This window comes from Ovis canadensis, chromosome 6 (genome assembly GCF_042477335.2).
Source record: "Ovis canadensis isolate MfBH-ARS-UI-01 breed Bighorn chromosome 6, ARS-UI_OviCan_v2, whole genome shotgun sequence".
Lineage (NCBI taxonomy): Eukaryota > Metazoa > Chordata > Mammalia > Artiodactyla > Bovidae > Ovis > Ovis canadensis.
Window position 1 is genome coordinate 46,609,515 of NC_091250.1, and position 27,859 is coordinate 46,637,373.

The window sequence follows — 27,859 nt, forward strand, 5'->3', positions numbered from 1 at the left end:
ATGAGATGGCTGGATGGCATCACCGACTCAATGGACATGAGTTTGAGTAAGCTCTGGGAGTTGGTGATGGACAGGGAGGCCTGGCCTGCTGCAGTCCATGGCGATGCAAAGAGTCAGACACGACTGAGTGGCTGAACTGAACTGAACTATGATAGTGATAACAGCCATCTTGGTATATTAAAAATATTATCAACAACAGCAATCTTAGTCATCTGACTCTGGTTGGTGAGTGTTCTGTTAGGACAATATTGAGGTCAGAGGGGACAAGAAGCGGAATACAGTTTTAAACCAAGAGATTAATTACAAACTCAGTCAAGGACCTTGGTTAAGGGGATTTAGTTTCAGCCCTTATAACAGTGCAAGTGAAATATACTATGAGCAGTGAGAATTTAGAGAGCCTCTTTAAACAAATGACTTGAAAAAAATTAAAAAATGACTTGTGGGGAAATATACACTGGGACATTCATCCATCAAATACACATCAGTGCTTACGGGTGTGCACTCCTGTGGATACTGAGGACACAACAGTAAACTATAAACTAACACAATGACATGCTGTTCATGGAGCTTACATAGCACTGGGGGAAGATGAATACAAACAGATTAAATACACTGTGTTGTCAGACACTGTGATGAGTAGACAAAGGATGAGGTTGTTTGGGGAGGGTTCTGGGGAGGAGGTGGTCAGCCAAGGACTAGCAGAGGACTCACCAAGGAGAGCTAGTGAGGTAAGGAGCAAGTTGTGTATATATCTGTAAAGAGGGTTTACTCTCTCTCAAATTTTCTTTTTCTCTTCAGACCTATGATTCTTTTTCTTTTGTTATTTTAAAAAAAAGTCTTAAAAATAAATGAACATGTAGCAATAGACACCTATCACTGACTTTACTAACTGTATGCAAATAACTCGGGCTATTTATACAAGAGAGCCTATAAAATGCCAAGAATAACTGGAAGTCTTTATACTTTTAGGCGGGCACATTTCATCTAACAAATGAAGGAAGAGACTTAGATGGAAGTAAGTCACTTCTCTCATTGGCTTGTGACCGATGATCTTGATCACTGTGGCTTGATCTTACTCATCATATAAACCCAAATGCAATCATACAAGAGCATAGAAGATACTAGAAACTCCACAGAGACACAGCCCAAGTAAGTGATATGACTGAACTGTACAGAGATTAGAAATGCTATAATCTTCACTCTCCATTTTAGGCTTATTTTAATTACTGTCATATTCTATATGTGTCTGTCTTATACCCTGTTTTTAGATTGGACTGTAAAATTGTAAATTCTTTATTTTGTAAGTGAAAATCCATCAAAATTACTCTCCAAATTCTATCCCATTTTCAAATAATCTGTTTAAATCTTTAAAGTGCTTAACAAAATATTTGAATCTTAGCCTCCTTTGCCGGAGAGTTGAATTTGGATGTTGTCATTTTTCTAGCAGAGACATTAGAATTTTTGAGACTCTGTTTTACTGTACTCTTACAGCAATATACAGATTAGAATAAAGACTTAGTTAAAATTAAATGGGTTTATAAAGATAGTTTGTATTTTCAATGACTGCATGAAAATTGCTTCTGGGCTTAAACATTTCTGTATTTTGTTGTCATTCGGCTGAAATGTATCAGTGTTACATAAAGTAAAAAAGAGCTATAAACCTAGGAGAAAGAAAGGAAATACCCAGTATAGAATTTTTCAAAGGCACTACTATTTTCTACGTAAAGTATTTAATTTCTAAACAAGTTTAGCAAATATCAAAAGCTGTATTTTCTTTGCACTTAATGGCTACATTCACATGAGTTTTTATGTGGATAACTAATACCTATCCAGGGTATTAGTTAGTCATCCACCCCTGTGTTCTTTAAGAATCTTTATATCTTATTTTTAAAAAAGAAGCTGAAGTAAGCTTTTTGTTTATCTGCCGAGTCAGGAACTTCTCATGACTTGGCGAGGAGTGGGAGAAGAGTAGCAGTTAGTTTTTGGTGTACAGGAGACCCTTAAGGGTGATCAAACGTTTTCCTTCTTGTTTCTAAATCATTTCAGGAAATAAATGCAGCTTCCCCTAACACAGAATGACTATGACAGGGCTCAGAGACGAAGCTAACAGGAAATAAGTGACCAGCATGACACTGGAATTTGCACAGGCCCATTAAATCATATTCCAGTCTATAATACACCTGGGTGTTATTTCTATGTATCATGTGAAGTCAGGGTCTAATTAGGTGTATCTTTCCTCTTTTGTCTCCCAAACATTTTAGCCTACTCCTGTTATGAAGCCCACTGTACTATCCTGTCTGTCATATATCTGGGGTTCTGTCTCCAGACTCTATGCATCTCCCTATATCTAGTCCTGAACAAACATCACATTACCGTAATTACACGGCTTTTTATATGTCTTGCTATCTGGTAGGTCAAGTTCTCTCCTCTATTCTCTTAAATTTTAGGGGACTATTTTAGTCCTTTGCATTTCCATTTGAAGTTTAGGATCAGGTTTACCTCTAGAGTCTCTTGGATTTTGAATATGGGTAATCATTTGATTGCAAAGAAGGACAATTTTGTCTCTTCCTTTCCACTCCTTACCTATGTTTCAAGCAGGTTCCTCCAACCTCCCATCCTGTGTAGAGGATTTTATTCCCTTTTATTCTGAAAAATATCCTGGGGGCTTTCCCAGTGGTAAATGGTAAAGAATCTGCCTGCAATGCAGGAGATCTGGGTTCGATCCCTTGAGGGGAAGATCCCCTGGAGGAGGGCATGGCAATCCACTCCAGTATTCTTGCCTGGAGAATTCCATGGATAGAGGAGTCTGGCTGGCTACAGTCCATGGGGTCACAAAGAGTTAGACACGACTGAATGACTAATCATTCACTTTTTCTTTCTGAAAAAAGCTAAGGTCTAGGCTGCCCAATGCTGCCAGCAGAATTCCAGATCCTGCTCACTGCATTTCATTTCTGTTCATTTGGTCTAGGCAAAGTTTCTCTCACTCTTGATTCTAACTTTGTATCTTCTTTTTATATAACTTTCGCTTTTTATGTCCCTGTAGCAGAATAGGTTTTACCAAAGAACACGATCTCGAGGATTTGAGGCCAGTTGAATCACACAAAGCCGGACTCTTCCCCACTGCTAGGGGGAACCATCCCTCTCTCTTAACTATTCTCACCCTCCTCCTTTTTCTTTTTATTTTTCAGTAAATACCATGCACTGAGCACTGTATTGGTGGTACTTTTATTGTTCAGTAACCAAGTCACGTCCAACTCTTTGCAATCCCATGTAGCACACCTGGCACACCTGGCTTCCCTGTCCCTCACCATCTCCCAGAGTTTGCCCAAGTTCTTGTCCATGGAATCGGTGACACCATCCAACCATCTCATTCTCTGTCACCCTCTTCTTCTCCTGCCCTCAATCTTTCCCAGCATCAGGGTCTTTCTCAATAAGTTAGCTGTTCACAGCAGGTGGCCAAACAAAGTGTTGGAGTTCAACTTCAGCATCAATAATTCCAATGAGTATTCAGGGGTGATTTAAGATTAACTGGTTTGATCTCGTTGGTACTTTACAGACAGTATTTTCATCACCATCTTACAGGTAAGGAAAGTAAAGCCAGAAACACTAACTTGCCAAAGGGCATTCAGATAGTAAGTGGTTGGCTCACTAAACAACCTTCCATCACCTTCTCTACCCTGAACTTGATCCTCACTGCATCCCTTGTTGGGGGTGGGGGGAAGGGATGTGTTTTAAGTTCATCCTTTTAGTTCATTATCCTTATGAAATAAAGGCTTTAGCAAAGTGAGATTATTGTTACAGTTCAGTTCAGTCGCTCAGTCGTGTCCGACTCTTTGCGACCCCATAATCGCAGCACGCCAGGCCTCCATGTCCATCACCAACACCCGGAGTTCACTCAGACTTATGACCATCGAGTCAGTGATGCCATCCAGCCATCTCATCCTCGGTCGTGCCCTTCTCCTCCTGCCCCCAATCCCTGCCAGCATCAGAGTCTTTCCCAATCAGTCAACTCTTCACATCAGGTATCCAAAGTATTGGAGTTTCAGCTTTAGCATCATTCCTTCCAAAGAACACCCAGGGCTGATCTCCTTCAGAATGGACTGGTTGGATCTCCTTGCAGTCCAAGGGACTCTCAAGAGTCTTCTCCAACACCACAGTTCAAAAGCATCAATTCTTCAGTGCTCAGCTTTCTTCACAGTCCAACTCTCACATCCATACATGACCACTGGAAAAACCATAGCCTTGACTAGACGGACCTTTGTTGGCAAAGTAATGTCTCTGCTTCTCAATATGCTATCTAGGTTGGTCATAACTTTTCTTCCAAGGAGTAAGCGTCTTTTAATTTCATGGCTGCAATCACCATCTGCAGTGATTTTGGAGCCCAAAAAAATAAAGTTTGACACTGGTTCCACTGTTTCCCCATCTATTTCCCATGAAGTGATGGGACTGGATGCCATGATCTTCGTTTTCTGAATGTTGAGATTTAAGCCAACTTTTTCACTCTCCTCTTTCACGTTCATCAAGAGGCTTTTGAGCTCCTCTTCACTTTCTGCCATAAGGGTGGTGTCATCTGCATATCTGAGGTTATCGATATTTCTCCCTGCAATATTGATTCCAGCTTGTGTTTCTTCCAGTCCAGCGTTTCTCATGATGTACTCTGCATAGAAGTTAAATAAGCAGGGTGACAATATACAGCCTTGATGTACTCCTTTTCCTATTTGGAACCAGTCTGTTGTTCCATGTCCAGTTCTAACTGTTGCTTCCTGACCTGCATACAGATTTCTCAAGAGGCAGGTCAGGTGGTCTGGTATTCCCATCTCTTTCAGAATCTTCCACGGTTTCTTGTGATCCACAAAGTCAAAGGCTTTGGCATAGTCAACAAAGCACAAATAGATGTTTTTCTGGAACTTTCTTGCTTTTTCCATGATCCAGCGGCTGTTGGCAATTTGATCTCTGGTTCCTCTGTCTTTTCTAAAACCAGCTTGAACATCTGGAAGTTCATGGTTCTTGTATTGCTGAAGCCTGGCTTGGAGAATTCTGAGCATTACTTTACTAGCATGTGAGATGAGTGCAATTATGCAGTAGTTTGAGCATTCTTTGGCATTGCCTTTCTTTGGGATTGGAATGAAAACTGACCTTTTCCAGTCCTGTGGCCACTGCTGAGTTTTCCAAATTTGCTGGCATATTGAGTGCAGCACTTTCACAGCATCATCTTTCAGGATTTGAAACAGCTCCACTGGAATTCCATCACCTCCACTAGCTTTGTTCTTAGTGATGCTTTCTAAGGCCCACTTGACTTCACATTCCAGGATGTCTGGCTCTAGGTGAGTAATCATACCATCGTGATTATCTTGGTCGTGAAGATCTTTTTTGTACAGTTCTTCTGTGTATTCTTGCCACCTCTTCTTAATATCTTCTGCTTCTGTTAGGTCCATACCATTTCTGTCCTTTATCGAGCCCATCTTTGCATGAAATGTTCCCTTGGTACCTCTAATTTTCTTGAAGGGATCTCTAGTCTTTCCCATTCTGTTCTTTTCCACTATTTCTTTGCATTGATCACTGAGGAAGGCTTTCTTATCTCTTCTTGCTATTCTCTGGAACTCTGCATTCAGATGCTTCTATCTTTCCTTTTCTCCTTTGCTTTTCGCCTCTCTTCTTTTCACAGCTATTTGTCAGGCCTCTCCAGACAGCCATTTTGCTTTTTTGCATTTCTTTTCCTTGGGAATGGTCTTGATCCCTGTCTCCTGTACAATGTCATGAACCTCATTCCATAGTTCATCAGGCACTCTATGTATCAGATCTAGGCCCTTAAATCTATTTCTCACTTTCACAGTATAATCATAAGGGATTTGATTTAGGTCATATCTGAATGGTCTAGCAGTTTTCCCTACTTTCTTCAATTTCAGTCTGATTTTGGTAATAAGGAGTTTATGATCTGAGCCACAGTCAGCTCCTGGTCTTGTTTTTGCTGACTGTATAGAGCTTCTCCATCTTTGGCTCCAAAGAATATAATCAATCTGATTTCGGTGTTGACCATCTGGTGATGTCCATGTGTAGAGTCTTCTCTTGTGTTGTTGGAAGAGGGTGTTTGCTATGACCAGTGCATTTTCTTGGCAAAACTCTATTAGTCTTTGCCCTGCTTCATTCCACATTCCAAGGTCAAATTTGCATGTTACTCCAGGTGTTCTTGACTTTCTACTTTTGCATTCCACTCCCCTATAATGAAAAGGACATCTTTTTTGGGTGTTAGTTCTAAAAGGTCTTGTAGGTCTTCATAGAACTGTTCAACTTCAGCTTCTTCAGTGTTACTGGTTGGGGCATAGACTTGGATTACTGTGATATTGAATGGTTTGCCTTGGAAACGAACAGAGATCATTCTGTCAGTTTTTAGATTGCATCCAAGTACTGCATTTCGGACTCTTTTCTTGACCATGATGGCTACTCCATTTCTTCTAAGGGATTCTTGCCCACAATAGTAGATATAATGGTCATCTGAGTTAAATTCACCCATTCCAGTCTATTTTAGTTCACTGAATCCTCAAATGTCAACTTTCACTCTTGCCATCTCGTTTGACCACTTCCGATTTGCCTTGATTCATGGACCTGACATTCCAGGTTCCTATGTAATATTGCTCTTTACAGCATCGGATCTTGCTTCTATCACCAGTCACATCCACAACTGGGTATTGTTTTTGCTTTGGCTCCATCCCTTCATTCTTTCTGGAGTTATTTCTCCACTGATCTCCAGTAGCATATTGGGCACTTACTGACCTGGGGAGTTCCTCTTTCAGTATGCCTTTTCTTACTGTTCATGGGGTTCTCAAGGCAAGAATACTGAAGTGGTTTGCCATTCCCTTCTCCAGTGGACCACATTCTATCAGACCTCTCCACCATGACCAGCCCGTCTTGGGTGGCCCCACAGGCATGGCTTAGCTTCATTGAGTTAGACAAGGCTGTGGTCCTAGTGTGATTAATTTGACTAGTTTTCTCTGAGTATGGTTTCAGTGTGTCTGCCCTCTGATGCCCTCTTGCAACACCTACCGTCTCACTTGGGTTTCTCGTACCTTAGACGTGGGTTATCTCTTCATGGCTGCTCCAGCAAAGCACAGCCACTGCTCCTTACCTTGGGCGATGGGTATCTCCTCATTGCCACCCCTCCTGACCTTGAACGTGGAATAGCTCCTTTAGGCCCTTCCATGCCCGCACAGCCACCACTCCTTGGACGTGGGGTTGCTCCTCTCGGCCCCCGCCCCTGACCTCGGGCGTGGGGTAGCTCCTCCCGGCCGCCGCCCTGGCCTTGGACACGGGGTATCTCTTCTCGATATCAACAGTATATTGTTACAGATATACTGCTAAATGCTATCAGGGAAAAAATATGTTATTCTATTTTAGATTTTAGTGTAAATTTCCTTATGTTTTCATTGGCCATGAAAACATTTACTTGGAATTCCTTTTGATAGTTTTTCTGCAAAAGCTTATAAGATATAGAAAGGATTTTTAGAGTCAGTGTATGCTTCCAACAGTTTTTATCTTTAGTACTTACTGGTTTTCTGTTGTAAAATGTGCACATATATCTTAAAAAATAAAAGTCTTCAAGTTTGGAGTTTTATAACTGTAAAAATTAAGAAACCAGACTTTTGCTTTGTAGAAAATATAACTATGCAAGTAACTACAGAAATGTGATGTTAAAGTAAAGCTTCATTAATGAGTTATGACTGTTGAAAGCATGTTCTTAAAAGCAAGATAAGCATTTGTCAGATGTCCATGGGCCTGTGCCAAAGTTTAGATGTAAAGATATATTTGCAGAGAAATATAGACAGCTACCAATTCATGCTAGGAATTTTTAAATGTCTTCTTTACTTGAATTAAATACAATGTAAAATAGTTTGATTTTGCAGAATTAACAACCGCCTCATTTTCATGTAGAATTATGTGGTATTTGACCAAATGAGTAAAGATTATATTTAATTTAAAATGTTGATCCTATGGACAATATGAGTCTATATTCACAGATAATGTTTATAAGAAGTTCATAATTTCCTCAGGAGCACTGGCCAATAGCATAAAAATCAATTAAATAGCAGGAAATTGTCAGAGAATGTTTAATGTTTAGGATTCCTGTGTGCTGTTTCCTGTATCTCTTGAGCCCTCTGTTCCTTATCAGTTCCTGTCAGGAGGAGAGAAGTGGCAAGCCACTCCCAGGACTAAGATCATAGAAACTGGATGCTTGCATAGGATTTCCTAAATTAGCCTTTGCATATGGAGAAAGGGATTATTTATGACCCTCTTTTCATATGGATTGCCTTTTGGCCTTATGGCCTCTATTGCTCCTTATTTCCTTGGTAACTTGTAAAACCTGGTCTTTTGATCTTTATCTGAAGAAGCTACCTTGTAATACAGTATATATACTCACACAGAATTTAATAAAGCACCCTTGTTCCACCAGAGACTTGGGTCCCCGTGTCCTTCTCTCTATTTCTGGCTGATTCCCTGGACGGCAGAAGCTGGCTGCGTAACCCAGGGAATATTAGCCTCTTTCCTTCTTTCACTTTCTTATTGTTGACACTGGATCACCAGCTTCTGGTCCAATTAAAGGACCCCAACAAGAAATGCTTTTCAAATAAAACCTCCAATTAAGAACAACACTTCCACTCTAAAAGCTATTTTTGTTTTTTTGAGATTTTAAACAAATAGACGAAGGAATCCTAACAATTACATTTTGTACCCTGCAAAAAAGTGGACCCTTTATTTTAATTATGTAAAATTTTTTTCAGAAGGATATTTATTACTTCACATTTTTATCCACTATTTTTTTTTGTTCTCATATATTTTCCACTATTTCTGAGCTCAATATTTCCAAGAAACTTGGAAAACAACCTCACTGTTCTGATGGGCACTTCATTTAGTGCCCCAAATGTGGACATCCTATATGCATGTTTCATCCCAAAGGAATCTGGGGCTGTAAACCTTGGAATTTTCATTAGTTTACTCTAGTGAATTCTTTAGGGAACATTCCCTCACATGCTGATGTGTGGTATGTGCCACATTTCACCTGGGTGGGGACTCGACTAGCTAATGGAGGTGGACAGGACACGGACTGTTAGGGTGACTCTGTCTCTTACAAGGAGTGCCACCTCCACAGCACCAAGGTATGAAAAAACCTGGGCCTAGAGAAACAGATATGCTACGAATTGCCATCACTGTTTCCTGGATCCAGAGGGCGTCTAGATAAACAATCAGACAGTTGTTCCCCATCAGCATCCCCACAGATAGACACTTGAGATCACATGTACTCAAGACATGAGCTAGATAATCTAGATTTTTATGATTTATGTTTTATCTTTTATGTGAAGTGATTTCAGATGGAACTTTGCATTCCAAATTCAGCCAACTTTTTATCTAATATTCCATTCATATCTCTGAAAGACTTCCTTAGTAGAGAATAAACTCTTGAAGCTCAGTACTTTAAATAAATAAATGCTATTTATTATTTTTATTTAATTAAATTTTTGTGTGCTGTAATCATGGTGTTTATTCTTGAGTAGAATGAATTCAAAGCTATTAACAGCTAAAACTTCAGTGTCTAGCTTTGTGCTAAACGCTTTACATGTGTTACTGCATTAAATCTCCAAATCTATATTAGTATCTCCATTTATAAAAAGTGGACTTTGAAATTTGGAGATACTACTATGTTAACTCACCCAAAGGCACACAGAAAATAAGTGGAAGAATGGAACTTCAAATGAAAATGTGCTTCAGTTGCCTAATCATTATAAGATTGCAGTACATTCTACTATTAGTGGTTAAAATTACTAAATGTTTATAGCTAATAGAAATGAAATTGTACAAATCACAAAGAACTCACAAAATTACGACGACCTCCATTTAACCAATATAGCCTGTTTTAGCAAACTTCCTGAAATATAAGAAATATTTGTGTCTTTCTTCTTAGCTCCCCTGCAGAGGGAATAAAGAAATATGCTCACCATCATCCCATCCCAACAGAAGTCCCCAATATGGGGTCTGTTTGTATGTCGAAGCAACACAATAGAACTCAGCAGCATGGATGCAGTAAGAGAAGAGAGCAGTATTTCCCCTAGTCTTCCCTTCCTTCAGGAAAAAGCAACGGGCGGGGGTGGGGGTGGGGGGTGGAATCACAGCATGACAAATTGACATGCTGGTTTACATGCCTCTTGCGCGTACCATGCCCTTGCAATCCTTACCCAGCTGTCCCCACAAACTCAGCTGTGTCACCAAAGCAAACAACAAAGCAGATGTCAAACACCATTCATTACAAGTGTCTAAAGGCAGAAGAAAAAAAAATCCTAAAATGCAAAGTTTTTAACTCCATTCTCCAAAGTTGGATGTATAGGTACTCTCCGATATCTTTTTATAAATAAAACCTGAATTTGGTTATTTCACTGAAATGTTCCAGCTAGTTCTTAAAGAGTCAGGATCTTATTTCTATCAAATCTTCCCCATATGTTATTAAGATAATGATTTATAATTCTGGTTTTGAAATATCCTCTAATGTCTCCGGTTATCTCAGACAATGCCATAAATTTTTCAAAAAGTCCTTCAAGAAAAATGTTGAAACATCTCTAGAGCTGTTAAAATAATTCCTCTATTTCACTCTTTCCAGAATCACACCATGCCAAACTACAAACTCATTTATTTTAATATGAGGGGGAGAGCAGAAATTATTCGTTATATATTTGCCTATTTGGACATAAAATATGAAGACCACAGAATAGACCAAGCTGATTGGCCTGAAATCAAGTCAAGTAAGTAGCATAAACATTGTTGATGGAAATGTATGAAGAGGAAATGTTTCTAGAACCTTTTGTCTCTTCTCGGGGGAAAAGAAAATATAAAGGTTTTTAGAGCTTATGTAGCTTTACATTAAGAAACAGCAGTTCAGGCAAGTTAAATAAATGCTATGTGACCCAGAAATTTCCTACTTGCGGTAAAAAAACACACTTGACAGAGGGAGCATATCAAAATAACTGAACATAAAGCTCTATCACAAGAGCTGAAATGGAGGAATACAGAAGTTAAATTTTTGACCATTGGAATTGACTGGGCTTGCTCAGCTATCAATAGCATTTGGACAATGGATCAGATAAGCTGCTTTAACAGAAAACCAAATGGCTTAAATAACAAGGACATAAATTGTATCATATAACTGAAAATCCAGAAGGCCAGGTTTCCAAGGATGGCTTTATTCAGTTTTCCCCCTCACTGTGTTGGCTGAATCAAGAAGCTGGTAGCAATATATTTGCTGAAATTCCAGCCTGGCAGTGTTGAGCAGCAATTTTGAGAGGTTATAGGAGAAAACTTAACACTGCTCCCTTAAGTGTTCCCAGAAGGAAGAAAAGCTTTCCCAAGAGACCTCAGCAAACCTCTCATGTCTCACTGGCTCAGGCTGGTCCATGTGCCCATTTCTGAACCAATCACTGGCAAAGGGGGTAGGAAGAACCTTAGAACTATCGAGTCCATCTCTGAAGTAGGGGATGGAAACCGTTTTCATCTCTGAAGATGTCAAGATAATGTAGAAAGAAAACAACTTAAAAAAATATACCACCCTCAGAGAAAAGAGAAAATACTCTATACACTCTAAAAGGAGTGCTCAGAGACAAAATTTTCTTCAGCTAATGTTGATACAAACAGACAAATAAAATGATGAAAAATAAGTAAATCCTCCAGAAAACAAAATAAGGAAAAAATGAAAAATAAGAGAAAAAAGATAAGGACAGTTGAGAATCAGTCAGTTCAGGAGGTGCAACATTTCTATGAAATTCTGGGAAGGAAGAACAGAAAGTAGAGGGGAGGAAAACTTTCAAAAGAAACTTCCTTATACAAAACTGAAATTATCTCCATATGGCTTTCACATATTGGTCTTGGAATTACCATTTTAATAAGGGAAGAACAATTTTTTTTTTCTCTCACGTCCAATTATTCGAAGAAATTTAGAATCTTTAAAATATCATAGAGAAAAAGCCATTGTTGTGTAGTCAATGAAAATGCTCTGAAGATAAAGACAGTCTTTGGCTGAATCCAGAACTGAGTCCCTAGGTAACTCATGCACGTGTATCTCTATTTAGATATCGACTTTTTGGAACTTCGTTGTTTCTCTGATCATTGTGAAATTAAGTCTAACCTTCCCTGCCTTGACTTTAGACACTGATTCCTATAGACTGAGATATGCAATCACATGTAGGTTCAAGGGACAGTTGTCCCCTCTTCCTGAAGAGGAGATTTATTTATTTATTTCCCCTGGCTTAGGTTTCCTCAACACCCAAGTAGAACAGGCCCCTGCTAGACTCTGCTATTTTACGTGTGGCACCTATGGGGAAACAATGTTCCAGGCATAAGAACAGCACACAGTAGACTGGGACCATCACTCCTGGCACAAGTTGAGACATTTTTCTAAGACATTTTACCAAGATCACAGTAGCTATTTTGGCAGCTATAGCATACTGAGGCTTTACGTTCAGCATCACTAAATCTCTTAAAGCTTTTTGACAGGTGTTCCTGTTAAGTTACAACTCCAACACTCTGAAATTATTTTTTTCTGGAACCAAATAAAGGACTTTGTATTTGTCTTCTTAAATTTCTTCTTGTTAGATGCAGCCCTGTATTCCAACTGTTGGCAATCATCCCAAGCTTGGCTCAAAGGCTTCCAGTAGCTGAATGCTTACCATCTCATACGAAAACACATTCCACTGTTAACAGTTCCAACGGTAAAATAATTATTCTTGATCTCGAGTTAAAAATCTGCCCTTTAAAAATTTCTTCTTGGAAAAACAATTTTTTTTTTTGGTTCTGGTTTTGCATTTTAGAGATGGTTGGAATGAGTAAGGTTTTTCTTCCCTTTGATAGTTGTGCCACATTGGAGATGGCTTTACGTTCCACTTAGTTTGCTCTGCCTCCTTCAGTGAACAGCGTGAAGTTCTTCAGCCAATCTTCATATAATGTGATTTTCAGACTCCTTTCTAACTTGGATACTATCCTCTGGGTTTGCTCTGAGTTTTCATATCTTTCTCAAAACATGGCTCTTAGAATTAAAAACAGCTGAGCAAGAGTTCCAACTGACCTCAGTTTGGATCTCACCTTTACCAGGTGTGTGATCTGGGCTTTTTACATAACTTTTCCTCATTTATAAAATGAGATGGTAGTTAATACCTACTTCATAGAGCTGTTGTAAGTACCTGAAGACCTAATGGGCATGTTCAATATTTAGTACAATGACTAGCACGAGGGAAGCAACCCCCAAAATGCTAGGCATGTTATTTACTCTTCATCACACACTATGCTTCACTAAGGCATCACAACTTGTGTCAGCTTTATTTGGGACTTTGTTTTGCTCACCGAGTCTCTCAAACACCTAGAACAGTAAGAGGCATGCTTAATTAGGTGAGTATTCAAAGAGGTTTTTATTCTCGGTGTGAACTATAGTTCATCTTGCACTATTCAGTGCATATGAAAGACACTTGAAGGCTGATGCTAGCAGTTGAATTAGGGTCATGGGATTATAAGTGGCACTTTATTCTTTTCCCTTGTTCCAAAATAATTTTATGTCCAAACCTAAGGTGGCTCAGTGGTAAACAATCCAGCTGCAATACAGGAGATGATGGTTCAATCCCTGGGTCGAGAAGATCCCCTGCAGGAGGAAATGGCATCCCACTGCCAGTATTCTTGCCATGGACAGAGGAACCTGGCAGGCTACAGTCCTTAGGGTTGTAGAATCAGACATGACTGAAGCAACTGAGCAAGCAAGGCACAGGTAGGGAAAATCGTGATTAATTCATATGGCAGAGTGCATGCTGTTCAAAAGATGGTGTTTTATTGATTTAGAAAGGTTTAAAAAGGTATTATCAGGGACCTCCCTGGCAGTCCAGTGGTTAAGACTTGGCGCTTCCGTGGCAGGGGATACAGGTGTGATCCCTGGTTGGTGAACTAAGATTCCCACAGGCTGCACGGTGCAGACAAGCAGGGAAAAACAGAAGTAAAAAAAAGAAAAAAGGAAAGGTATCATCAAATTTAAAAAGACAGTGGTTTACAAACATTATACACATTATGATTCTATATTTATATGTATGCATGTGGGCTTAGCTGCTCAGTCATTTCCGACTCTGCAACACACCAACTGCAGCCTGCCAGTCTCCTCTGTCCAAGGAATTTTCCAGGCAAGAATACTGCAGTGGGTTGCCATTTCCTACTCCAATTTACATGTATATGGGAAAGCAATTAAAATATTAAAATGGTTATAATTATGTGGTAGAATCTGTATTTATCTTCAACTTAGAATGTTTCTGTAATAAAGAATAAAAATTACTTTCTGACAAAAATATAATAGGTTTCGATAAGAAAACAAAGTAGGATTTACAGAGAAATATTAAAACACCTTCTCTGAGTCTGTTGTATATTTGTACAAATATGCTTGTTGCCTTACTATAGACGTCAAAGTCCCTCATCAGAATCAGCGTTTGGCTAAATTCCTTACCATAACTCAATTATCAAAACTCCATATTCCTCAGACTGTGGTTTTAAAGAATAATTTATATAATCTCAGAAGACTGAAAAGTTAATGAGACTTTAAAAGAGAAGTTTTTTAAAAAGTTACGCAGTAAGTATGTGAGATAGTATATCTAAGCATTGATGTAAACTTGGATTTTAGACCCAGTTCTGTCACTAATTCTGTAGCAGTTCTTCTAACAACTCATTTCCCCCCTTCTAAAAAAAATTTGAAGTACAGTTGCCATACAATATAAGTTGCAGATGTACAATATAGTGATTCACAATTTTTAAATGTTATAGTCCACTTATGGTTGTTATAAAATATTGGCTATATTCCCCACGTTGTACAATATATCCTTGTAGCTCATCTTATACATGATACTTTGTCCTTCTTACTTCTCCACCCCTATATTGCCTGTCCCCTTTCCTTTCTCCACTGGTAACCACTTGTTTGTCCTCTGTATCTGTGAGCCAGCTTTTTTTTCTAACAAGTTTTTTTTTTTTTTTTTTTAACTTGTGAAATGTAAAGATTCCACTAGAGCAGCAGCCCCCAACCAGGGACTAGATTTTGGCACCAGGGGCTAGATTCGGAAAGATAATTTTTCTATAGACCAAGGTGGGGGTGGTGATGGTTTTGGGGTGCTTCGAGTGCATTATATTTATTGTGCACTTTACTTCTGTTATTATTACATCAGCTCAGGTCACCAGGATTAGATCCCAGAGGCTGGGGACCCCTGCACTAGATAGGCTCCCTGGTAGCTCAGAGGGTAAAGAATTTGCCTGCAATGTAGGAGACCTGGGTTTGATCCCTGGGTTGGGACAATCCCGTGGAGAAGGAAATGCAACCCACTCTAGTATTCTTGCCTAGAGAATTCCATGGACAGAGGAGCCTGGCACCGGGCTCAGTCCACGGGGTCCCAAAGAGTAAGGCATGACTGAGTAACTGACAATATCCCTTACAGAATAAATATTCACGAATTCTGCAATGTTACTCTCACGCTTTGTTTCCACAATTATCAGTAAAACAAAAGTATTATGACTTGATTTTGTTCTGGAAGTTGATTATTTGCTTATTTTATTTTAAGCTCTTCCATTTGGCAAAATCCCCATTTTGGAAGTTGACGGACTTAACCTTCACCAGAGTCTAGCAATAGCAAGATACTTGACCAGAAACACAGGTAACATATTCTTCAAGGTTCTTGATAACTGAAAAAATGCATGGCATATATTTACTATTCATTTAGCAGCTCTATTACTGAATGAGATTAAACTATACAGTGCAAGGGATAACGGGATTGAATGCCAAGTTAGTATAAATATACCATCTCTATCAGTTTAATTTTCCCTGAGTTCCCTAGACAATTAATTTTATCTTATATTGCCCAGTCTCTCCTGCCCCACACCTCTTTGTTCTCAATCCCTTCTTGGAATACAGCTGAAAAATTAGACAGATGTATCTGAACCCAAACTTTTGCTAGCGTGCATATCATAATGACCACACCTATTTCCACCAACAGTGTAGGAGGGTTCCCTTTTCTCCATATTCTTGCCAACATTTGTTATTTATGTTCTTTTTGATGACAGCCATCCTAACAGGAGTGACATGATACCTCATCATGGTTTTGATTTGCATTTCCCTGATGCTTAGTGACGCTGAGCATCTTCTCATGTGCCTGTTGGTCATCTGCATTTCGTCTTTGGAAAAATGTCTATTCAGTTCTTCTGCCCATTCTTTAATTGCATTGCCTTTTTGATGTTGAATTGTATGAACTGTTTATATATGTTGGGTACTTAACCCCTTATAGATCATATCATTTGAAAATATTTTCTCCCATTCAATGGGTTCTTTTCATTTTGTTAATGTTTCCTTTGCAGAAATGCAACCAATTCAGCATGCTTCTACACAGAAGCATTTTAAATTGACACCAATGAGAATATATTTAGGAAAACCAATGATTCCTTAGCAAAATATTGATCAAATGGCAGGGAAAAAAAAAACTATCTCTATTATTTTAAACTTGCAGTTTCTAGAAAGCAAACACATGCTCTTGACAAAAAAACTATCTGTACAAGTAGCAGTAATTCTTTCTACAAGATAAATGATAATATATGTATAGGTTGTTTATTGCAGTATTGCTTGTACTAGCAAAAGACTGGAAACCTAATCAGTTGAGGCTAGTTAAGTAAATAGTGGCACTTCCACGTAAAGGAATCCTATGTGCCTGAAAAAAGGGCAAGGATGCCCTTAAAGAACTTGTAGGAAAAACTAGGATATATGGGGAGAGGTGCATGTTGAGTGGGATACGTATTCTTATTTTCATTAAGAAACAACAGAAAAATATAAGATAAATGAATGAAAATGGTTACCAATATGATAGGTAGGTAGGGAACAAAATGAAGTGAATGGGAGCAGAGGTGGAAGTTACTTTTCACTGGATACTGTTTTACTGTATACTGTTCAGAATTTTTGAACCATATGAATATGCTGCCTTTTACAAAAAAGCTTTACAATGGTAAATTAAATTGAGTATATTCTTGGGCATAAAATGTCCTCTCTCTATTCCATAGATTTGGCTGGAAAAACAGAACTTGAACAATGTCAAGTGGATGCAATTGTGGACACACTGGATGATTTCATGTCTCGTTTTCCTTGGGCAGAGAAAAGACAAGATATAAAAGTAATGTGATCAGTTTGCTATTAATCATATCCATCTGCCAAATGTTATTTTAGGTGCTTTTAAAAGTTCCTTCTTATCAAAATAAAACATACCTCTAGTTTTAAAATATCAAGTTATAGTAAAAAGTTTAAAACAAAGCACTACAGTGATTCCCGCCCTACCTCTTTGTATTAACCCTTCCTCAGGTGCAGCCCTCATTTTAACACTTTTAGCTCTTTCTTTAGGATTTAGACATCTCCATATAGGATATGTAAATATGGCTTTCTCTGATTCACAAATTTTAGATAGTTTTGTTAGACTTATGAGACTAATGACCATCTATCTCCTACACAGTCTTTCTGATTCCCTTCTCCCAAACTCCTAATATTAAAATTTTGTGGTGAAATCGAGTCATTACATTAGAATGCCTATGAAATTAGTGTGCAGAACCGTGCACTGTGGTATACTTTGATTATATTTCCTTTCTCACTTTCCTCAAAGGAGTAATTGCCTTTTTTCATTTGCTTCTTTTTCACTTTTATTGCTGAACCTTCCCACACTACCCAATAGCCTGCCAATAATGTATTCCACAAAGTCAATGACATCAGATAATCTGTTGTTTCCATTATTTCCTTGGAGATATCCAGCCAGAGATTGCCATTCTCCTTTGTAGAGCTGTCTAGGTTTTTGCACAGCTTTTACCATTGGACTTCCCTTCACTGCCATCCCAGGAATATCTTTCTCTTGAGCTGGAGTCCTGTTTCCTGGATGCTTTCCTCTGTTTTTATTTATTCCTTTGTTTACTTGAGGCACATCCCCAGTATTCATATCTTTTATCATCAGGGCTTCTTCATTTTAAATATTGGAAATTGTTATCCTCATTTTCCAGATGAAGAAATGGAGGTTCAAGTAGAAGTGTAAATAACTTGCCTAAGGTTATTTAGCTGTTAAGTGGTACATGTAGAATTCAAATCCCAGACACTGTGGCTCAGACTCCACATTCTTAACCACTGAGTGTAATGTCACAGGGCCAGCAGTCATTCAAATCAGCTGTGCAGGAGTATTTATTATGTATATGTTATAGCTTAAGTGAAGTAAAAGGGTTAGTCGCTCAGCTGTGACCATTTGTGACCCCATGGACTGTAGCCCGCCAGTCTCCTTTGTCCATGGAATTCTCCAAGGCAAGGATACTGGAGTGGGTAGCTGTTCCCTTCTCCAGGGGATCTTCCCCACCCAGGGATAAAACCCATGTCTCCTGCAATGCAGGCAGATTCTTTACCAACTGAGCCACCAAAGAAAAGCTACAGCACAGAACAAATGGCAGTCTTATCAGTTTACTTAAGCATATTTACTTGCAGAAGGAAATGGCAACCCACTCGAGTATTCTTGCCTGGAGAATCCCATGGACAGAGGAGCCTGGTGGGCTACAATCCATGGGGTCACAAGAGTCGGACACGACTTGGCAACTAAACCACCACCACCATCATTTATTCTAAATACCATTTGTTTGATTAGGACCCTCTGATTTAAACAGAGATATTTGGAACATAAAAGTATTCACATTTGCTGGTTCCTTGATATAAATATAAGGCGTGTGGGGGAGACACCCACACATGTATATATGTACACACATACTTGATTAACCAGAGCAAAGTCTTAAATAAAGGCTCAGCTTTGATGATAGAAACACATTTGGGCTCTGGAGTCAGACTGCCAGGCTTGAACCCTGATTCTCTTTTCACCAGCTGTCACTTAACTCCCTATAAATTTTCATAGTCAATGTCTATAAAGTAGGGATAGCATACAATCTACTTTAAAGTATTAGTCACTCAGTCATGTCCGACTCTTTGCAACCCTGTGAACTGTAGCCCACCAGGCTCCTCCATCCATGGGATTCTCCAGGCAAGAATACTGGAGTGGGTTGCCATTTGCTTCTCCAGGGGATCTTCCTAACCCAGAGACTGAACCCGGGTCTCCCACATTGCAGGCAAACGCTTTACCCTTTGAGACACCAGCGAAGCCCACTTGAAGTATGTTGGGAGGATTAAATAGTAGAATAAGTATCCATGGCTAGGAGGAAAGTGTTTACTAAATATTAGTTATTAATAGTAGTATTATACACTTCAGTGCTCATCATTTTTCCTTTTATTTGTCAGACATGACATCTACATTTCACATATCCTTATAAATGTAGAAACAAGCAGATATAATCCTCATTTCAGGAAAAAAAAGTATTTAAAGGTTTTTGTCCCATGTTGGCTTGCTTTTCTCTATTTCTCTACTTTGTACCTTTCTGTGATTGAGGCTCCATAACAGAAGCAATCTCCCAAAGGAAAATGTCTTTGAACATTTATGATGAGAGTAACTTTACCTTTGTGTTAGAATAACAATGCTTTTACATACTACCTACGACAAAACAAAATAAAACCCAACATTCACAGGACATAATTCAAGTTTATGAATAAATCATATGAAGGGACAATGTGTTACAGAATTATTGCAAATAGCCAGGCTATCAGATTATCTGATTAGAAAGTAGGACCTGACCAGAATACAATGAAAAACAACACAGTTCTTTCGTATCTTGTCACTTAGTTTCTCTGTAGTGGTTGCATTGCTGCCACCTTGTGGTCAGGTAAAATTTTCAAAGATGAAAAACAGTCAAGATAGTGAAAATAGTCCTCTTACTATATGTGCTTAAAACAAAATCTATCAAATTTATTTAATTATCAATGTATCAGTGATAAAAAATTCCATTTCTAATTTAAAATTTAAGAAAGTTAAACTTACAGGCAAAATTTGTCTCTGAGCATTGGTCACATTGAAAATCCTTGAATATATCAACTAGAATTTCTGTGCTTATACAATGCATTTGTTTCAGTTTTCTCATCTGAAGAACAAGACAGGGGTTTGTGGGTGGGGGACGATGGGTAAGCAGGACTGAAGGAACATCAGTGGCCCATTTCCAATACTAAATGATTTTGGTTAAGTGTGGATTTTAAAATGGTTCTTTGGAGAAATATACAAACCTCCTTAAATCCTGTAAAGGTTGTTTGATAGAAAACTATTGCAATAACTTTTCAGTGTGCACAAATCTACTGCCTTATAACTCCGGAGAAGGAGGTAGGAAATTTCTGAATCCATGAAGTATAAGAATGGCTATCGAGGGTTTATCAGAAAATATATTTTAAAAAGGATGTATAATAACATTTTGGGGCTTCCCTGGTGGCTCAGATGGTAAAGAAGCTGCCTGCAATGTGGGAGACCTGGGTTTGATCCCTGGGTGGTGAAGATCCCCTGAAGGAGGGCATGGCAACCCACCCCAGGTATTCTTGCCTGGAGGATCCCCATGGACAGAGGTGCCTGGTGGGCTATAGTCCATGGGGTCACAAAGAGTTGGATACGACTGCATGACTAAGCACAGCACATAAAAACACTTTATCTTCTTTAGGTTATTCTGGTGAATATTTAAAATGACTCAAAACACAAATGGTTATGCTGTTTAGCAATCTACATTTCATTAGACTGAGATGATTCTCACCAGACAATAAGAGAACCTAGGCTAAAGGAGAAGTCAAGAGTGAAGAGATAAGATTTTCATCTGGCACTGCATATGCAAACCACTAGTGCCTCTTACACTGTGGAAATGCACAGCAGGAAAAGTAGAATTACCCAAGTGAGCACACAGGAGTTTTTGGAAAGCTGTACAGCATCTACATCCTGTTCCATTGAACTCCCTCCTGTTTCCAGCTATTCTAGGACAGCCAAGCTGGCTATTGCCTCCCCAACTGATGCTGAGCTAAGCTAAGTTGTGGGAAATGTCACATTTCTGGGCCTATTGCCTCTAGCTCACAAATTTTGTATAAGGGGCTAAAGGACTCCCATTATTTTTAGAACCATGAATATATTTACCATAAAGAGAGAACCATATATGCAAAGGTGGTACAGAGCCACGGAAAGCATATAAAATCAAGATAATGACAAGCTTCCCAACCTTTTGTTTGTGATATGTGACAAACATATGTAAAGGTGTAATGAAGCTTTTATAAACTGTATTCCTCAATATAAGGCATTATAATAATCTGTACTACCTAGCTAAGTCATAATAGTAACTCAGTGAATCGATGAAGGAGTTATCCACTATCTGACATTAATAAAGGCTGAATTTTATTATGGTCATTTATGAATACTGATGATATATGCATATTTTATAGTATTTTTGAGTTTATATTTCATATCCATAATACAAACCAGCCCAGCTTTCATAAACAAATAAACAATTCTTACCAAGAAAGACACCATGAATAAATTATTTGCTCTTCAGAGATTTAAGTAAAAACAAAGATAATTATTTAAGTGGGTATATTTTGTTCATTTTTTTCCCCAAGGATATTATTTGCTTTGTAATATCTTATAAATTATATCAAAAGGGGACACATCAATGATGGATTTTATAGATAATATTCAAGGCAGAGGATCTCACTCTAAGGTACAATGTTAAGTCAAAGAGAGGAAATTCATAAAGGCCCCAAAGCATACTACTTCTGTTAAGTGTAAGACTGCCAAACTGGAGGAATCTAGCCCAAGAAAATAAAGTTAATTTCTTTACCTTTAGTTACACTAGTTAACTTTAAAGGGAGTGAGCCCCAAAAGGTGGGGGGATTTTAGAAATGTAAAAACATAATGGAATAATTTTCACTAACAAAAATCAGGATTAAAAACTATGAAAAGATTTTACTGATGAATGATTTAGTCATGATACATGAAAAAAACTATAAGAACTGATGACAAAAATGTGATCTATTTCCTCTTCAACTCTTTTTCTTCCTATTATCCTTAGAGTGATCTTTCCTCTCTCTCCTAGAATCAGATATTTAAGGAGCTACTTACCTGTGATGCACCTCCTCTTCTGCAAAGTTTGGACACATACTTAGGGGAAAACGAGTGGTTTATTGGTGACTCTGTGAGTATGTTTTACATCTTAAAAAATGCATGTACCTATACATGGATAAATCAAAAACTATAAAAATGTATTGAAAAAAGTGTTACCCGCAGGGAAGAAGTAGGTTAGAAAAGTAGGAAGTAGGTTAGAGGGACAAAAGCTAGACTTCTTTGAATAAACCTTTCTTGGTGACGTTAACTTTGGAAAAACATACTGAAGTATATAACAATTGAGAAAAACATTTTAAAAAGCTGTCACTGACAAACTAGAGCAAAGTGAAACAAATGAACTTGTGTCAAATTGGTGAATTGAGTATGTGGAGAAATACCTCTGTACTCTTATCAGTAAAAAACTATTTTAAGAAACATCATCAGTGGTGAAACACAGTGATTTGACTATACACATCTCATTAGCAATATTTTCTCAGGGCAAACAATATTAATCATACACCAGTTTCAGTTCACAATGTACTTTATTTCAGGGTAAAGAAAAAACCATTGTGTGTCTTTTTCTTGAAAAAATGACCAACTTACTTGTCCTGGGCAACCCTAGGACCCAGATCCTTGTCTCCAAATTCTAAAAGTAACTAGTTTCTTGGAGAAACAGCTCATTCTCAGTTTGGGACAGGAAATGTAAAACATGAGCTGGGAATACTTTGTTATACCAGAACCAAATTAATTATTAAAAAAAAACAAACCCCAAATTGGAGTTGTGTCAAGGACCTAGCAGTCAACTTGTAGACACTCTCACTGGCCAAAGATGAGCAAAACTGTCAAATACAAAACCTTTATAATAAAGTGCTGAATGTCTCATGTAAGTATTGAACACTGTAGTAAAAGTGAAAAACAGAATGGTTGTTAAGTAAATCGGTTGTTTACCCTCCTGATCACATGGTTCACTGCCACGGCCCAGCATCACAGGAGAGTTCTAGGCAGCCTATCACTAGCCTGGGAAAAGATCAAAATTCAAAGTGTGGTTTCTAAAGAATATGTATCATTTTTGCACCATGGTATAGTCAAAAAATTGCAAAGCTGAACCACTGTTAAGCCAGAGACAGACTGTCTATATTTAGAAAACTGAAAACCAAAAAGTGTGTGTGTGTCTGTGGGGTTGGGGGGGAGGGTGTTGAATAAAGCATTTATCTTGCCATTCTTATGCCAATTAAACCTCAAGATAAAAAAAAAAGACAGGACGAAGTTTGTCTTCATAAATGCTTTTAGTTAATAAGTAAGGAGAGATTAAAATAAACCACTGCTATCTTCCAGCCCATGATGAATCAATGGATCTAAGCACTGATTATCAACAACTGTTAATATCACAAAAGGGAGAGAACCAGATATTATGGGCCAGCTAATAGAAGAGCACACCATCACCTATGAAGTAGTCTTGCCAAGAAAAAGTTCAAATCTAAATCTGACTGAGAGACTGTGTTAGGTTGGGGCGGCTGCCTTCAACGAGACACCATTCTAGAAGAGAAGATACTGCTTTCTGCCACACTTTGGGACTTACTCTCGTCACTACCTGCTGAGTCCTGAGGAGACAGAGAAGCAAACTTGCCATGTCTTTTGTTCCTTTCTCTGTCCTATTGACTGAACAATTTCAAATGGCTTAAAAGATTTTTTCTTCTGTTTTTTATTAAAATTTCTTTGTAATCTATCTCCTGACTCCTTCTCTCAGCACTTTCTCCCTTCCTCCCTTCCTCTGGTGTTTTGCTTTTCCCTTAGATACAAGTCATACTCCTGCCTGAAAGCCTTTATACTCACTCTTCCTTCTACCTGAAATGTTTAATTCCCAAATCACTGCACGTCTGGATCTTTTTATTATTCAAGCCTTAGCTTAAACATCACCTCTTAAAGGACTTCTCTCTGTATCCTCCTGAGAACCTCTCTCATCACTGTCTTCACCACCCTTATCACTTCACGTGGATTTTGTTTTCTGTTTCTTAACTGAAGTACAGTTGATGTGCAACATTATATGTTACTGGTATATAACATAGTGATTCACAGTTTAAAACTTACACTCTATTTATAATTATTACATAATATTGGTTATATTCCCTGTGTTATACAGTATTTCTTTATAGCTTATTTTATACATAATGGTCTGTATGTCTTAATACCCTCTCCAATATGTAGGAGTAGGAGTAGGGAACACTTTCTACCAGTGTCCATGTGGTAGAAAGCTCCCATATACGGCTGCTGCCAGCTTCTCTGTTTCTAGCATGAACACACAGAGAACAAGCATGAGCCACAACTTCCCTCTTGCCTCTCTGGAAGACTTTTCAAGACCGGTAGATAGATCTGGCCCAGGCGCCTATCAATGTGCTGAGTTTGCCCTGGATCCTGGTGTGAGATCTTGTGTGCCCCCTTTATTTCCCCTAGTTGTTTGAAAACTTCCAAAATCAAACCCTGCTGGTCTTCAAAGCCCAATACTCTGGGGTCTTGTCTTCCTGTTGCAGGACCCCTGGGCTAGGGGCCCTGACTTGGGGCTCAGAAGTCACTCCAGTGGGAGAGCCTCTGCAGCATGTTTGTTCTGTAATTTGTCAACTGTCCCCAGCAGGATAAGGGACTGGATTAATTATATTATGAATCTGCCCCTCTTACCTGTCTCACTGTAGTTCCTTCTTTATGTGTTTAGTTGTAGATCTTTTCTGGTAGATTCTGGTCTTTTTCGTCGATGGTTGTTCTGCAGACACTTGTGATTTTTGGTGTGCTTGTAAGAGAAGGTGAGATGAGGGAGGCGAGCTTTCTACTCCACAATCTTGGCCGATCCCCTGCACCACACTTTCCATGTTTGATTGTCTTCCTGCTTCTAAAGTGAGAACTTCATCAGAGAAGGGACTTGTATCACATCTTGCTCTCTAATCAATCCCAGCACTTAACCTGTACAGGGCACATAGTAGGTACTTCATAAATATTTGCTGACTGAATTCTGAATCCTCTAACCAATAAACTGTCCTATTAATGTTGACAGATGTTTATTGAGCAAGTTCATAAAACACTAGCAATCTGCATTATTAAATCCCACACAAAAGCAAAACTAAGAACAGTCTATATTTAAACTTCGCTCTTTGACTGACATTTATATGGAGCCAAAGTAACATCATCCAGATTAGTTTCTAGTCATAAAGGATCAAAACAAGTGTACAAATTAAAAACAAACAAACAAAAAAGGTATACAAGAGTAGGACTAGGCTGTCATTATCCTGTTGTACAGTGGCCAGTGATAGTAATGGTCAGACATGTCTTCTGATGTGATCCAATATAATGTTATGTTAGCCATTTAAAGTATTTAATTTAAAGTGTTTAATTTAAAGCCATGTACTCTCTAAAGATAACTTGTACTCTATTCCTTTTTACTCTGCCATATAAAGGAACAAGGTAAAGATGAAATAATTATAAAAATCCTGAAGGCAGGACATTGTGCAGAACTAGTGTGGAATCTTCAATAATTCAATGATATGGAATAAAAAAGGGGAGGTACTGTTCTGAATTGAGAGTTAAAGGATATAACCAAGTGAAACGCATGGTCCCAGAATGGATACTGGTTTGTCCTATAAAAGACATTTGAGAAACAAATGGAAAAGCATTGATAGGGTATTAGATAACATAAAAATGTATTGTCACAGAAAGGTGGAGATTGAATCAAGTTACAAAAGAGTATGTACTGTAATATCTCATTTTAGTAAAAATACACACATATGCATAGAAAAACCACCTTATACCAAAGTGTTAATATGAGTAACCTCTGGGCTTGGGAGTATGGTGTTATCTATAATTTTCTATCACATACACATTCTGCTTTTGTAATTACAGACTATTCTGAATTTTAAAAAACAATGTTTTTTTTACATTAAGAAATTAGGCCTTTTATATTCCAATGAAAATTTGTTTCCTTTAAACTAGGTAACTTGGGCAGACTTCTACTGGGAAATTTGCAGTACCACACTTTTGGTGTTTAAACCTGATTTGTTGGACATCCACCCCAGGCTGGTGACATTACGGAAGAAAGTCCAAAGCATTCCTGCCATTGCTGACTGGATACTGCGAAGGCCCCAGACCAAACTCTAGGTAATGCCGGCCCCCTCCAACCTTTATTCTTCTTCACAGCATCACTCTCACCAGATAAGAAGTTACATCGACACGCTGCATCATGCGCATACACCATCCCCTCAGCTCCGCCAACACCGTCACTTCTGCCATATCCTGCTTATTAAAAGAAACAAAAGGAGGAAAGGGGATTAAAAAAAAAAAGACTCTTTTCCAGTATCTTTTTTTCTCCAGAGGAGCTTCACATTACCTATAACCAGGTAAAATAGTCTACAATGCAGGCAGGCCATGCTTTGCACTAGTTCTGACGTGCATGAATTTCAGTCACAGTGGTTTAGTCACGTATTTTCCAAAAAAAGAAATGGTCTGGATTTGTTTCCATGCTGCATTCCTGAGTAACTGTATAAAGCACACGTTTTGCTGCTCGCGCTTCAGTCCACAAGTCACTATGTAAATAACAGACGAGCAATCGTGCCACTTTTTTCACAGTCTGTTGCTGACTGGCCACTGCACACCTGTCATTTACGCACAGACAGCAAAGCGTGTCGTTGGGCTGCCTGCTTGTTTCTCAGTGATAAACCCACTTGACATTTTACAAAAATGGGTAACTGAAAAAAGGAACTCACCCACAGCAAAGGAAACCATTAACAAATGAAAAGACAACCCTCAGGAGAAAATACTTACAAATGAAGTGACAGATAAGGGATTAAATCTTCAAAATATACAAAAAGGTCATGCAACTCTGTCAAAAAAACTGACAACTTAATCAAAAAATGGGCAAAATATCTAAAGAGACATTTCTCCAAAGAAAACATGAAATGGCCAAGAAACACATGAAAAGATGCTCACTGTCACTAATTATCAGAGAAATGCAAATCAAAGCTGTTGCTTCAATGAGGTATCACCTCACAGTAGTCAAAATGGCCATCACCAAAAAGCAAGTCTATAAATAATAAATACTGGAAAGGGTATGGAGAAAAGAGAACCCTCTTACACTGCTGATGGGGATGTAAACTGTTATAATCACTATGGAGGACAGTGTGCAAGTTCCTTAAAAAACTAAAACTAGAACTATCATATGATCCAGCAATCATGTACCTGGGCATATTTCCAGAGGAAACAATAATCTGAAAAGACACATGCACCCTGATGTTCCCCGCAGCACTATTTATAATAGCAGGGGCACTGAAGCAACCTAAATGCCCGTCAACAGAAGAGGGCTAAGAGGTGCAACATATACGTAATAGAATACTATTCAGCCATAACAGAGTGAAATAATGCCATTTGCAGCAACATGGATGGACCTAGACATTATCACACTACATTAAGTAAGCCAGAAAAATATCGTATCACTTGTATGTGGGATCTAAAAAAGACACAAATGGATTTATTTACAAAACAGAAACAGACTTAGAGAAATTGAAAACAAATTCATGGTTACCAAAGGTTAAAGTGTGTGTAGTGGGGAATAAGCTAGGAGTTTGGGATGAACATACATATACTACTATATATGACAGATAACCAACAAGGACCCCCTATGGTATAGCACAGGGAACTCTATACAGTACTGTAATTACTTATATGACCAAGGAATCTATGTATAACTGAATCACCTAGATGTACAGCTGAAACAACACTGTAAGTGAATTCTACTCCAATAAAATTAAAAGTATTAAAAAAAAAAAGAAAAA

At 38.4% G+C, this 27,859-nt stretch overlaps 1 protein-coding gene across 1 annotated transcript; it reads left to right on the forward strand.

Annotated features, from left to right (window-relative positions):
- Positions 1 to 623: 623 nt before the first annotated feature.
- HPGDS (hematopoietic prostaglandin D synthase) lies at positions 624 to 27,859 on the forward strand. The gene is made up of 7 exons (XM_069593696.1): positions 624 to 728; positions 970 to 1,149; positions 10,643 to 10,784; positions 15,606 to 15,698; positions 17,089 to 17,198; positions 22,042 to 22,140; positions 26,025 to 27,859. The coding sequence occupies exons 3-7, from the start codon at positions 10,652 to 10,654 to the stop codon at positions 26,187 to 26,189; spliced, it is 600 nt and encodes a 199-aa protein (XP_069449797.1). The 5' UTR covers positions 624 to 728; positions 970 to 1,149; positions 10,643 to 10,651; the 3' UTR covers positions 26,190 to 27,859.